General features: G+C 42.9%; 1 protein-coding gene across 2 annotated transcripts in view; it reads right to left on the bottom strand.

Moving 5' to 3' along the window:
• Positions 1-15,643, bottom strand: part of LOC139057523 (twinkle mtDNA helicase-like) — a 28,305-nt gene that overhangs the window by 8,341 nt on the left and 4,321 nt on the right. For both annotated transcript variants that reach the window (XM_070535901.1, XM_070535900.1), the window contains 5 exons: positions 12,229-12,370; positions 11,280-11,434; positions 10,743-10,899; positions 6,162-6,283; positions 3,013-3,192 (listed from right to left, as the gene is read on the bottom strand). In XM_070535901.1, the coding sequence (XP_070392002.1) occupies positions 3,013-3,192; positions 6,162-6,283; positions 10,743-10,899; positions 11,280-11,434; positions 12,229-12,370 (756 nt within the window). The remainder of the gene's footprint in view (positions 1-3,012; positions 3,193-6,161; positions 6,284-10,742; positions 10,900-11,279; positions 11,435-12,228; positions 12,371-15,643) is intronic.

The raw sequence follows: 15,643 nt of genomic DNA, 5'->3' as shown, positions 1-15,643 counted from the left end.
TATGGTTGGCGTCACTGAGAGAAAGACTAACAAACAGCCACACAATAATAAAAACTTGACAAAACTTGATGCCGCCACCGATGCCGGCATCGCCGTCAGTGATCGTCGCAGCTATTGCAAGGAATGAGAAAAAACACAAATTCCTGCCGCGATTTAAACCGGGTCTGCTGGTTGGGAGTCGGCTACTCTACCACTGAGCCACGCCAGCGCTTGCTAGCTTGCTGCAGAAATGCCCTATACACGTGTTCTAGTGCACAAGGAGAGGCGCAATGCGACATGCGCACCGCATAGGGTCAACACATGCACACTTTGCATTGCGGTTGCATATTATTACAACAGATGGCATGTCATGAAGCAGTTGCATAGGTAGCAGTACAAGGTAGATAGAGAAACCTTGATGAATAAACAGAAGATGATACACAAAGATTTATACAAAAATGCTGGAAGGAAAAACATGTACGGCATGCCTGATAAATCAAGCAGGCTAGGTGACTGTTTGTCACTGCCCCGTTTCAAAGTGGATGCAAATGAATCACCTTCATCTTGGTCATTAGCGTCGTATCATGCCACTTGTCATGCAGTGTGACATGCGCACTGCGTAGCCTCAAAACGTCCAAACATTGCATTGCAGTTGCATTTTTTTCCACCAGGCGTCCTGACATGTAGCAGTTGCATGTTGCATGTAGCTGGACCTGGTTAACTCAAACAGGCTAGGCGACTATTCCTCACGGCCCCTTTTCAAAGGGTGTGCCAATAAATCATCATCATCACCATCGCATCATGCCACGGGTTAAGGAATGTGATGTGTGCCGCGTAGTCTCAATACCTGTGTTTACTCTTCGGTACACGTTATGGTGCCTCTTCGCATGGTACGAACCGCTGCTGAAGGAGCGAATTGTAGGGGTATGCACGCGGGTGCAACCAGGCAACATCAGGCTCAGCAGACTACTATATAAAGAGCAGCACAAGCCGCAACTCACCGTCGATGCCAGGCAGACAGTTCAGATCGTTCTCGTGAAAACAATGCAAATAGGCTTTGCCGCAATGACCCTGTAGTGTGTGCTGCCGGAAATGGAGCTCCTATGGAGCCAGTCCTCCAGCTTACACTGTGACTGTGCTGCGTGTGCTTTGCAGGCCTGTGACTTTTCTATCACAGCGACTATCTCAGCGACTTTGTTGTTGCCAATTTCACCTGTTTCAGGAACTTGTCTGCATACAATTGCTCAAAGCAAATACTCCTCTTGTGAACTTTCCCTATCAGGCTTCCTAGAGAAGCTTCACAGACCAATGAGCAAAACTTTCTTGAAAACAGAATTTTTTTTTTTTAAACTTGATGTAAGCTTTGTAAAATTGCAAAACACAACCCCATTCGTGAGCATTATGGAAAATTCTGAACAGTTGGAAAATAGGCCTTGAGAGAAATTTAGGACACTGTAAGGTGCCTCACTCGATTTTTCAAACATGACCCCCAAGCACTACCTCACAAATATCACAGCCGCAAATGCAACTGCTGTCATTCAGGTTAAAGCTTCTATGCTTGCTTTTGTTGGCAATACTATCTCATGGCCCTCCAGATCCTGTTTGGCCAGTAAACCTAATGGCAAAGAGGATACCTATGGTATCTTGGTTGACTTGGTTGACCAAACTAACTTTTGCTTGCTAGCCAAGGTAATCTAAGCCTATGAGAAAACTGTGCAGCTTGAACATTGCATCCAAACAGGGTATATTAAAGAAAATATACGACTAAATGCTACTTATGTGTTAAATTTAGGTGGTTTAGCCCAAACATCATTTTATTCTAGGGGTGTGCGAATAATCAAAATAACAAACACAAGTCAAATAGCCAACAACGATTCAATATGTAGCATTCGATTTGATATTGCATAATTTGAAAATGTTGGACAATCATTTCTGTACAAATGTAAGGGACAACAACACTAATTTGGAGTTTCAAAGAAGAGATCAATGCAGATGAGGGCTGTTTCCAATTATCTTGCTGCAGAAGAACCACGGTTGTTCCACGGAGGCACCAGTTCCTAAGCAAATGCACAAGGCTTATGCTCGATCATTTCCAGTCATTCAATAAGACTGCTTCACTTTTAGACACCTTATGTACAAATTTGTTGTCTTGATGTAGGAAAAACAATTTACTCTTTAACCAGCCTCACCATACTTGCCTCCCTTTAACCAATGTGTGGTGCTTCGCTACTACCACACTTCTATAGCTCAATAAACACAACAGTCTATATGCACCTCGTGATGTGGTGTCCTGTTCCCTCTTGTTTCATTGTCAGGGTCATTTCTCATATGCAAGCTCCCCAGTTGACTGGACCTACATTTGTAAATGGTGTTACGTCTGTCTGCCAGATAATGTAAATGAGCCTCTTTTTTCTTTCGATCTTTCTTTCTATGTGAACTCAAAATTACAAAATATTTGATATTCGAAAGCCACTTTCCTCAAATACAGTAGAACCTCGTTCATACGCTTTGTAAAAAAAAGCAAGAAAAAATGTACTGATCGGGAAAACATATAATCTGATATAGCTAAAAAAATTTGACAGGCTCAACTATTGTTGAGATCTACGTAATGAGAAGTGTCGCGTTGATAATTGTGGCATGAGACATCGATGTGTGTTGTTTACCAACACGACAGCACTTTGACGGCGGTTTTGCAGTTGAAACTTTTTATGCACAAGGATACTTCAAATACCTTTTACCTCGGCTGCCACATTTATAGTTTTCTGCTAGATTTACTAGCCATAAAGGCTCCAAGTACAAGCTTGAAATGGCCAAAAACTTCATTAAATCGAAACCATGTCACAAAATTACTTCATCGAATTGCGAAAAAGATACACGGTTTTTAATGCAACTAAGATCGAGAAATGAAAATAGTTGGTTACATTGCGAAATTCGTTAAATTGAGGTTCGTTATATCGATGTTTGGCTGTGTAAAACATCTAATTTATGCCTGTTCCCCTTATCTGCGCAACATTTCGTAGTTGTGTGACAGACCTCTGCCAAGGAACGCCCATGAATGTGTCCATGTTTTGTAGGAGGTCCGCAACTGCAGCTCTCAAACTGTGGAACGTTGTGATGGCTCGATGGCTGACTGGCTGGCACCGTTTTAGCACATCCGGAAGCTTACTCTGTGGTGTGGCCTGCAATGCTGCCAGTGGGTAGCCCTCCTTGGGCCTGGAAGACAAGACAGTATGGTATGCTTGCAAAAACCAATTCGTGCTGTGCACAAGATGGTTTTAAAGACACAGCCAGTGTCAGAGAGGCCCGAAATAAATGTACAGTGTGTTGCATAACTTAGGATGCCAAATATAAACAACTCTAATGTCAAAACTGCTATTCCACTCATGCTCAAATTCAGCACAGAGGCAGCATTCTGCAGTGCATTTTGTTTCACAGCACGCTTGGATGCAGTACTCCCCGTTACGCCTTTAATAAACCACAACTGCAGGCTGTACACAGAGTTCCAACTCTCATAGAAAGTTGTATACTCGGCATGGAATGGTTGGGTATTGTTTGTTTTTGGAGACAAAGCAGTTTGTTATATCTATTAGCAAGACAATTTTACATCGTTAAAATAAGGTTTTAAGTACATGGATCTCTATGCAGATATCACGGGGAATTGCATTTGCTTCATTATATGCATTATTTTGTTATAACAAGGTTCAAGTCTTTATCTGGCTCACTCATTTGTAGGGATGTGCGAATATCAAATATCACTAAATCATATCAAATAGCGAACATTTAAAGAATTCAATTCACGAATCAGATATCTACTACATATTTGATTTTTCTAATACTCTATATATTCGGTGTACAGACCCGCGCAGTGTCACATGTCGTGTGCGCCGCGGAGCCCCTTGCGCTCAATACTGCCCAAGCAAGCGTTTTACTTTGTTTTTAGCACAATAGGACCACTGAGAGAGAGAGAGAGAAAATAAAGCTCTTTATTCAGGGATTCTTTAAGCGTTGTCTTTGGGGTGGTCTCCCCTCATCAGGAAACCAGAGGCTTTCACTGTGTCGACGGCCCTCGCTACATGCTGGCACTGGCTTGTGAGGGTGTAGCTGGCTAGGGCTTTCTCCCAAAGCTCAGGTGTATGACATGGCAAACTCTGTCACCGCGAGCACTCCCCGACGTCAGCACTACGCAGGGATTACACACGCAGCACCCGAACGTCGCAACTCGCAGAATGGCACTGCGATGGCCGGGACTGCTTCCGATGGTACAACGTTTGTCCAGGCAGACAGGCCCAATCGAAATTATAACATGACACGGACAGAGGGAACGGCAACATAAGCAGCACGTATTTTGTAAAGCGCGAAGATCGGACCGATCAGTCATGGATAGGCAGGCAAATGATGTCGAATATGCAGCTGTCAGTCTAATCCATTGGAACAGCCATCAATCTAACCTGTTGGAACCGATTACATGATGAGCCAAGCCACACAGACATATTGGCGGCAAGCATTCCACGACGGCTTGCAGCCCATTACCACATCGGTCAGGGCTGCATTTCCGTCACGGCAACACTGCCTCGGCCATTGGGCTTAATCACCACTGCTTCATACAGCATCGGCAACTTAGCTATGGTTCGGTGCCAAATCAACACAGACCTATTTGCAGCAGCTGTGCAACACTCGGGAAGCCGACAAACTGCCTTACAAACGTAGGCAAGTGCGCGGGATGGCAACAAAGTTGTTCACAGCCGCCATCCTTGCAATATATGGAATGGTGGTCTTTCGTTACCGAAGCCAATTATAGGTGCACATAGGACTCTTTTTTTTTTTTGGTTTCTTTTGTAGCTTCATGCAACCTGCCAAAAAACTAGCTTTGGATTTAAATGGCGGATGTGAAAGTGTCATGGCCTGGCTGCATGCACTGGTGTGGATGGTAGATAAAGAAGGAGGAGAGGAGAGAAAGCGTTGTGTGAACTTGCCGTGACCCTGCATGTTGTAGTATCTTTGACAAGTGGTAAATCATGCCGAACCTAATAATGAAACCACGTGCACAATGCTTGCTTTTTACCATTGACGCTGGCTACACGTGGAGTGGTGACTGAGCCATGTGATCCGGAGTCCTTTCGTCCATCGAGCAGGTTGACTTTACTATAGCCCGCCTGTCATAAATTTAGGATACCTCTTCTGCATTTCTGGGGAAAACTGAAAAGCAAAGCTTTCTATGCAATAAATAAGTTAATTAGCTGTAATCAGTGCTGGTATACTAATTTGGTGTTCCCTTTATTGAACGCAGACCATACTGTATATCTTGATTTCTACGTACCTATGTTACTGATAGCTTGCTAGATTCTTGTTATGCAATGCCAGGAAACTTCCAAGCATTTGCAGCACTGTATTGCCCAAAATTTGTAAGCATTAAATGATGTGAAAAGCTTTCTGGTATTCGATTCGATATTCAGTTTTTCTTTACTTGATTCGATTCAAAATTACTATTCGCTATTTGCACACCCCTACTTATTTGCACAAAATTCTGTTGTGAACGATAGCCAATTTGGTACCTCCTAGTGCCTCTTAATGTTACCAGTTCTCTTAAAAAACTTGGTGTTGGTTCACTCCCTAGGCAGGGCAGAAGATTTTGCACAGCAGGTTTTTTTCATCGACCTGTAGTACCGTCAGTGATATGAAGGCTGGCCAAGGAACCACCGGACTTCTAGCATTTTTTAAAATCACAGCATCCCCTCTATCCCTATAACAGAAAGGTCCTAAAAAATTTGTAGAGATCCAAACTACTTTTAGCAAGTGAACATGATAGATGATGAGTAACTGCCAGTATTGCTTACATTTCTCTAACCTAATTCCTGGTTTGTAACTACCTCATGCACCATGGTGCAGTGAGCAGCAGGGACTGTACAGAACAGCCAACTTCACAAACATTCCCCAGTTTTCCAGCTTTTTCCCCATTTAGTGCACTCTAAGAAGACTCAATGGCTGATTGTCTTCTGTGAACTGCATTCAACTTTTTGCAGATTCACTCTTTTTCCTTGCTCTTCTCTACCACACAACCATTCCATACTCAGCTTCTCAGCGCTCTGAAGTCATCCTTTACAGTGTTTTGCTAAATCAGTCAATTGTTTCATAGGGGTCAGTGAACACCAAAAGCATTGAAAAAACATGGTTTAAGTGCCCACCTAATGTAGTAGCATCTCTTTTCAGACAATTTTCTTGCAAAGACCTTGACGGATTCCCAGTCTTGGAGGCGGTTTCCGAACCAAAGAGTGATCTTGTCAAATTGCTCAAATAAGGGAAGTACCTGAAAATAAAGGGCAAAAGATGAACAAAAGTGCATTTGATTGATTGACTGATTGAAAACAATTGAGACTCAAAAGCAACACAAGGGATCTTGAGATACAATAGCGGATTAGTGTAGTGAATGCCTCTGGATTAATTTGGCTGCCTGGTGCACAGGCGCTGACTACAGGGAGGTTGGGTCTCCGGGGCCCAAGCCCCCTCCACAGTTTTCCAGGGAGAGGCAAAGCCTCCCCCCCACCCACCTTAAGTGTAATTATCACAGTTCTGTTACCTACAACATTTGAGGTTTCTTTTGAGCTGGCTTTACCTTTTCAGTTAAAATTTTATTGTGGCTAAAAGCTTGCTGCATCATTGTTGGCATGGACACGCACGGCTTTTAATTTATACTGTCGCTTTATTTCTGCAAATCCTGACAATAGGAGGAAAAGTGCATTGGAGGCACCAGCGGCAGCTACCTCATCCATATTCTTTTCACTTAAGTATTTTTTGGGGGGGCCACTATTGTTTTTGTTGTATATTAATGATATTTCAGCTGGTATACAGTCTTCATTCAGGATGTTTGCTGATGATTGTGTTGTTTATAGAGTCGTAGATGCCATTTCCGATTCACAAATCCTGCAAGTTGACCTAAACACTATCGCAGACTGGTGTGTGCATTGGGATATGTCATTAAATATAAATAAGACTGTTCACGTCACCTTTACAAGAAAACGAGCTAATCATCCCTATAGGTATAGAATTCATGATTCAACTCTAAAAGTAAGCAAGGAATTTACCTAAATATCTAGGTGTGTTTTTTAGTTCTGATTTACGATGGAACAAGCATGTTAACTATATTGGAAATAAGGCAGCATCAGTTTTGGGATTCTTGCGGCGCAATTTTAGTCATTTACCGAGTAACTTGAAGACGCAGTTGTACTTTAGTCATGTACGTTCAATACTTGAATATGGATGTGTTTGTTGGGACCCACACACATCTGAGCTTATAAACAAATTAGAAAAAATCCAGAATAGGGCAGTTAGATTTGTTCTTGGTAATTATAGCCGGCAGCTTAGTATGACAGAAAGCAAACTTAAACTTAAATGGCAAGAGCTGAAGGATCGTAGAAGGCATATTAGATTAAAATTTTCCCACTATATTTATTATTCTAAAACAGGCATAATCCGCGATAAATATATCCAGGCACCACACTATATATCTAGGCGACTTGACCACTGTTTGAAGGTCAGGGAAATTTCTTGTAGGGGTGACGTCTTCCGTTATTCTTTTTTTGTTAGAACTGTTCGAGATTGGAACAGTTTGCCATCGACCATTGTATATATTACAGAAAATGATGCTTTTTACCACGCGTTGAACTAATTTGTTGATATACTGATTCAAGTTTGTAACCTCCCTGCTGTAATGCCCTACGGGGCGATGCAGGTAACTAATAAATAAACTAAATAATACACTGTGAGCTAAACGCACAGACACAAGATATTAAATATGTACACAGGCCAAAGGACATAATATTTTTTTAAAGAAAAGGTGGTAGCCAACTAATGATTATTTCTAATGGTATGGATAGTCTATGCCTAGAGAATGAACAGTATGTTGTATGTTCACCTCGCTTCAAATTGCTTTGAATGCTTTTTTGACCCTGGAAAAACAAAACAAAAAAACTGCAGACTTCGGGGGCCCCTTCGGCAGTCATTTATCAACAGCATGTGAAATGCATGTGAACGATGCGTGTCTCAGTATTGCTTCTATTTTCAGTATATGAAGGTCTAGAAAATATTTTTGCTTCATCAATAGAATTTCTGTTGAATAGAATCAAGTGTTGTTTTTCTACCTCTGAAACCAATGAATCATACCCCTGTCACACAGCAAATCTAATGTTATTTACAAGGAATGACATTCGCTCATAATGCGATTTGTTTGCTATCACATGGTAATGTGTAATGACATTAGTTGAAAATGACATTTCCAAATGAATTAGTTTGCCAAACTCATAGGCGTTTGTTTTGGAAGCGAATGTGTATGCTCGACACCAGGAGCCTACCGGTAAGCCTTGCAAGTACGTGCTTTTTTGTTGTTTAACAAAAAAAATAACACTTGTTCAGTCGATTTTATTACCTAATTATTACTTTAATGATGCGTAAGTGCATCACAGTGCTTAATTACAGAAAGCTACTCTCTATCCTGTGATTAGACAGACATATCTGGCTTTGGCTGTGGCAGTCGTGTTTGTTCGCACTGGAGCATCGACTGCGGCGACTTCAATTGACTTGACGTGAATGCATGTACATGTTTTGCTATGGCACGCACCGACGACGTGGATATTACGCGCCTGCATGCACATCAGAGCGGCGATGCCATACAACTGCCGTTCTCATTCCTCTTCAGCAGAGATAATGGACACGCTTGTCGTGCTTTCCGCCATGTTGTTTGCCTGATCTACTTGGCTTGACTCAACTTGGTTGGCAGCGTCGACACGTTAGTGATCCAAAAGCACAGTGTGAAAGGGAGGATCACATATTCCAGTGGAATTCAGCTTATTGGAAAATGATTATTGGACAAAAGTGGGTTTGACGTTATTCTTGCCTCTTTTTTCTGTACAGTAGTCATTGTCATCATTTTCAAATGACATTAGTTTTTGCTGTGTGACAGCGCATGACAACAATGACATTAACTTCAACAAACATCATTCGTTGGAAATGACATCAGATTTGTCCTGTGACAGGGGTATTAGTGACATTCTGTTGTACTGAATAGCAACGAGGTTCTCAGTTTAATAGTGGACCTGTGCTTCGTGGCAATCTTTTATTTATTGCCCACAAAGCTTTTCCTTCTAGTTTTTAAAATACCGAAGGGCTAAACTACTTTTATGGCAGTTGGGTTATCATAAGGCCAATGTGTGCGACAGATGAAAGGATCGTGCATCACGTGACACAATCACCGCTCCATGTGTAGCCAATGCTGACGGTAAAAAGCAGGCACCATCCGCACCATTTCATTGTCAGGTTCAGCGTGATTTGCCACCTGTCAAAGCATTTTAAATGGGGAGGGTCACGACAATTATGCGTATCGCTCGCTAACTACCCCCTCCTCCCCCCCCCCCCTTTAGGCCTCATGGCCAAGGCAGTGTGGCTGTGACGAAAATCCACCACTGGCCGATGTAGTAACGGGGGCCACAAGCAGTTGTAGGATGCTTGCCGCTAATATGTTCGTAAAGGTGGCTCATCACTGATTGACGGCTGGTAAAGTGACGTGACCGTTATGGTGAACCTAATAGCAACGCCATTAGTGGCAGTGCCTGTCTTGGCAGAGCTTAGGGGACAGTGTATGCATTGAGCACACATCATCTCTCATCGAAAACGCCTACTTTTGGTCATCGGAAGATTTTCAAGCAATAACCGTAGCTCACAATGTTCGATTACGGTATTCACCAGATTCTAACGCATGCCTGTTTTTAAATACCACCCTTATCTAAGATATGTGTAGCATTACATGCTGCTTTGACTCGCTTCTGCTGCTGTTGTGGCTATTTTGTACATGTGTTGTGGGAAGAGTAATAATTGCTTATGTTTTTGGAATTAAAGACAATTTATATAATATACACTCATGCACTCTTGTATTTAACATTCCATACATGTAGTCTTCTCTTTCCCTCTTGTGTGCATCATGTGCTTTTTCCTCGTATTTTTTGTTGTATGTGTTCAGTCCCAGTATACTGAGTACGGGTCTACAGGTGCTCACATATGACACATACTTTAGTGTTTTCATGTTGTGGATGCCACATACGCATACGTGATCAATGACTCCTTGTCTTGTGGTAGTCACATAGTCGTCCATAAAGGGTGTTGGACTGACGCGCAGACTGTTTTGCACCAACATGCATTGTGTTTGCATGGACAATGAGGCATTATCACACCTGCCAGTCACTGCGAAGCACACACGCAATGGGCTTTAACTGCGCATTCTTCCCCTGTATTAAGAAAGAGTTCAATACAAGCCCACAGTCAGCCCGGTACTGCACTATCTCCGGGGTTGGCCCACATTTCTTGGATCTACTGCCCCAAATAATGCTAGACATTAAACGAAAATTGGGCCAAAAATTGCCTGCATGGAGCAGGCGGACATGAAACCAAAACCACCTTCGTAACATATGTATGCTTTGCCGCATAACATGTTTGTATTGCGGCGAAGATAACCTTTAAAAACCTGTGGTGAAGCTGAGTTTAGACAAGTTTACCATTGTGCAATTATTTTTATCATTTCTATAATTTAACACACAAAAAGTGCACCCACCCACATGATACTTTTCTTGTGTCTATTCCTCTGGTGCGGCTGTAACTGACTATTAGTTCCAGTGCAACTAACTAAAAATTACTGGTTGAAAACAGGGCCTCAGGTGCCATCAACATGGTGGTCACTACAATGATACAAAACAAAACAGCAGTGCAGGCTCATAACAAACCTCTAAAGGCAGGTTTGAAGTTCCTGATAGCAGAGATGCCACCGGCAGGTTGGTCTCCTGCACAACAGCCAAGGCGTCTTTCTCAGATGCGGTCAGGATCAGCTCCTGGTGGCCCCTCTTAATCCTGTGCCAGCCAAACAGGCCCACGACCGACGGCCTGATGGGGAAAGCGGGAAAGGGGGCACACATGGCACCCAAGACAGTTCAGAGAGAAAAACGGTCTCATGCAACTAAACGAAACTGGTATAATGCATGACATGCACGTCACGCTTGATATGGCTTGTACCACACAACCTTCTAGCATTTCACAGAAACTAAGTCTCCAGCTCTTACTGTGACAGCAGCAATTAATTTGGAGAAGGCTCACAGCAATGTAAGTGCTAGAAGTGAAGTCAATAACTGCACACTAGTGCAAGGAAATATTTAGTAATAATGATTAAGTCACAATAATGAATAAGTCTTCTCTCAAATGATGGTAGCAACAAAAGCCAGACACTTTTTTCCAACATTGAATGTACGAAGCTACCAGGTCATTACCTTGGAAAAACACTTGAAGCTTCGTGGCCGTCTGCCAGCTCAACAGACTTCAGTGCTACCAGTCTTTTTGCTGGTCCATAAATGGGGAACAGAATACTGGACTTGTCTTCAGACAGCCGAACATCCATTGCCCTCATGGTCACCGGGTGTATCCTCTACAATAATGAAAATGCAGCTGTTTATTAGACTGATATTCTAGTAGTAGTAGTAGTAGTAGTAAGTAGGAAAAAGTGGAGATGACTAGGGTCTGTTATCTGTAGGACAGACAGTACGCATAGGACAGATAGCTGGCCATGAGCCTTTTTTTTTTCTGTTTGTCGTGTGTTTGTTGAATCGTAATGCTGGGTTTTGTGCAAGCAACAGCTGCAAGTTTAGCAGCTGTTGAAGATGACCTGTAGTCCAATTTGAATTGACAAAAGGTGCCTATAGTTCTAGTATCATCAAGGCCACCATCGAGGCGCATAAAGTGATGGATCTGTCTCTGTATATGCATGCAGAGAGCCATTGTATAAGGCAGCCAGATGGGTCAATGTCAGCTGCCTGAGGCCAGCACAAGGAACATGCAACTTCCTTGCAATCTCAGGTATTTGAAGGCACATCAATGCAGACAGGCCTCCTGCTGCCTTCCTCTTATGCTGGGCAGTAACTTTTTCCTATCTGTCATAAATGATGTGCTCCGACTGTTCCCCAACAGTTCTCCAGTATGCACTACGTCACCACTGCAGATCCACGTGTGTATTTCAGCAGACACTGACAATGTTGCATAGACGCAAGCGAGCCAAGATCCCATAACAGCTATTGCCATAAAAGCAAGGCCCCATAGCCGACATCACTAGTTCGGTAAGTTGGCAAGTACGCTTTATCCCATAACTGCAGCTTAAGCAGGTCTAAGCAAGTAGACACAGCTGAGTAGGTATGGTGACAGCGAACAATACTTGAGAGAACGTACCTGCAAACCAAACCTGCTTATTATCTGCTTTAGCAACGAGGATTCAGCGTCCGCTAGCCGTGTGGAGGACTCGTAGAGCGATTGCACCTCCATCACTTCCTGCTTATTAGGAAAGGCGTGACAGTCAGCTGCTAGCTGTTCCCTGGGCAGAGCACAATGAGGAGACAGCAATTTTTAGCACAGAATGCAAGCTTGACTTTACAAACACTAGTTCTCCCCATCTCCTGCCCCAGTTAGAGCTCATCATGCTATTTCTGTTTGAATTTTCTTTGGCATACAATCAAACCCGTTTATAATGAACTTGATAGTTTCGTGAAAAAGTGGTTGTTATATCAGTTTGTTATATGTGGACTTGCCCTTCAAAACAAGCAAAAATTAACAATACTGAAGCTAGCGGTGGCAGTTACACCACTTATGCTCGAAAATTGTATTTTTGTATTTTACTTCTTGTTCCTGGCCCTTTACCACATCTAGCTAAACATTTCTCTTAAAAATGTGATCTAAAGAACAAAATGCCGTATTATAGCTCTTTCAAAATGGTGCCCGGACAGTTCCAATCACCTGTTATTTCGAAACTATGAGCACAGCTGCCATTTTTGCTTTCAGAGCTTGTCCTTGTCTTATGTTATATATTTTGCTATCAGGAGAACAAAAGTGGATTTTGAATATGATAGCGAAGTGTTTTAGTTGGCTGGATGCGGAAACTGCTACAGCATGCCGGCATTTTGCAAAGGCCTTGCTGTTACGGCTGCAGCATCAACCACACATGCGCCAAGAAGCGCGAACTTACGCGCTTTCCATGCCACTTGAAGAAGTATGAAGTTCAAAAGGCAAAACGCCATCACGATGATAGTATCGGCACATGCTATTGTGGAGGCCACAGCCACCGTCCTGCCTGACCCTGAAGCATGCTGTAGACATGCCTTGAAAGCATGGTTACCCTAGCATTGTTGAAAGCGAGTAACTTTTCTCACGGCTTCTGAAGTCCACACACGGTGCTCACTCTTCTCGGTGATTGTATGTTCATCACTGTTGGACTGGAGCAGGGAGCATGCCGCTGTGCGCCCAGTTTCGTCGCAATTCCATGCTTTGGAACTTCACATGCTACCTCCTTTTACCGCAGTCGGGCTTGAAATGTTCTTTGTAACAGTATGGCGCTGTTGAAAACATTCGTTACATCTGGGCGCAGTTTCATTAGGCGAGTCGGGAAATCGTAAATGCAGTGAAATTTGGTCATTATAACCGATAAATTGTTATACCCGGGAATGTTATAAATGGGTTCGACTGCATTACAGTTCCTGCACTAGCCTTGAAACAAAAAATCACCAGACATTTCGCTCTGTAAAGGTGGATGACCAGTGAAGCTGTGTAGCACACGACCAAGAGGTGACAGAGAATTTTGAACAAAGGCACAAACACAATGATTGTCTTGATCGATGGTCATCGTGATGAAAGGTATGCAAACAGATTTATTTTTATACATGCACGTTCATTCATGTTATACATTCATTATATACATTAGTGTTTTCATTTTGCAATATATTGAGGCAAAGAATTTGAGACCAAAATCACCGCACCAACTGGCAGTGGGCTAGTGCCGTCAGTGCCTTCGCAGAAGGAGGGACAGAATGATCAACGGTATCGGAAACAGCCGTGGAAGAAGACAACTACGATGAATGCGCGAGCAGTGGCACGAGCGTGTTCATGCGGTTATACTGAGGGGTGTCAGCAAGCCATTGCCGATTATGATAGTTTTTGCTCCCACAAATTTGTTGACGGACACGAAAAATGCGTGCAATCCTAGTCACAAACAGCTATGCTATAGCAGTATGCTAATCGGGCTCAATTTATGGCTGGCTGTGACACTGCCATACATTCGTAACACCCTAAAGCAGAATTTACTTTCATGTCAAAAAGACTAGCAAATGTGTCTTTGATCATCTTCTGTCCTTGTCTTGTGTGTATTATGCTATAGCTCATTATTATCACGTTGTAACAGAAATGTTTGCTCAGTTGTCCTGATGTGGCGTCACTCTGTGATGTGGAAAAGATCAACAAAGACAGAAAAACAAAACACTAGTTTTATGTGCATGTTTTGCTGGCCACTCACACTAAAGAAAATGAAACAGTGCCAACTCTGCCAGCTATCTAATTTTCTCCTGTGATAAACTTTATGATTGTGTTACCTCATTTATACATTTCGGTTTGTTACATTTTATAGACTCTTGCGTTCTGAAATGCTGGTTCCATTTAATTCCCATAGAGCAATGTGTGCAGTTTAACCCACTAATAACAATATTCAAGTGCAAAAAAAAGTCCCACTGTTACAATAATTGTTATAACTTGGCTGCACACACACTAAAAAAAAAAGCAGAGGGGAGAAACATTCAGACGTCTTAACTAGACAAAAAAGTACAGTCAAATCCACTTTTAGCATTACTGGTTTTAATACTCGTATGCAAAAATGAGCAGCTGCTGCAGTGTGAACTTCTGTGTACAATCTATGGTAACATAATCCACTTACTATAATGTTCTCACATCACATTATTAGCTACTATAACTATTAAATCTGGTTACTGGGCACCTCCACAATGAAATCCAGGAAAAAATTTATAAAAAAATCTCAAGCAGCTTTGCTACACCCGCCTTTGTGCCACTTTTTCCTTCCACCCCTCCGACCTCAGCAAGAGGGTGGAATGAAGACGAGAGAGAGGCGTGCGGTGTGTGCAGCAGAAAGGCAGATGTGGCGACACGGATCGCAGTACGCAAGCCCAGTAGCCAGATTTAATTGTTTTAACCAATAACACAGCATGGGAGCATTGCAGTAAGTGGTTTATCTTACCATACAATACATACAAAAGTTGATGATGCATCAGCAGCTCATTGTTACATACAATACATATTGTTAAAACCAAAATCAATATAAGTGTGTTCAACTGCATAGCTAGCAGTTGGTCCCGTTTCTCTTTCTGGTGTCTGTGTCCAAAAATTAGAGATGCACCCAGTGGCGTAGCAACAGGGGGGGCCGGGGGGCCGTGGGCCCCGGGTGCAAGGGGCCTGTGAGGGGGAGGGGGGTGTCATATACGTCTGAAGACACCCCCTCTTTCCGCCGGCTACACCCGGGGAGGGGGGTGACAGAAGACCTATGGGCCCCGGGTGCCAGATGACCTAGCTACGCCACTGGATGCACCACTGAAATGGCATCATCCATTGGTGGTGTATACATTGAGCATACAATGGCACGAATGGGATCCCATGACATCATCAATTATGAATGCTGTGTGTCCTCTAATAATAGCATCGGGGCACTGGAACCCCTGAGCGTGTTAGACATCGTCGCTTGTCTCAAAACTGCTTACAATGTCGAAGGCGAACATCTTTGCACACAATGGACACACTAAAACAGACACCCTGT

This window comes from Dermacentor albipictus, chromosome 3 (genome assembly GCF_038994185.2).
Source record: "Dermacentor albipictus isolate Rhodes 1998 colony chromosome 3, USDA_Dalb.pri_finalv2, whole genome shotgun sequence".
In the NCBI taxonomy this organism is placed as follows: domain Eukaryota; kingdom Metazoa; phylum Arthropoda; class Arachnida; order Ixodida; family Ixodidae; genus Dermacentor; species Dermacentor albipictus.
This window is presented reverse-complemented; position numbering and strand designations above follow the sequence as displayed.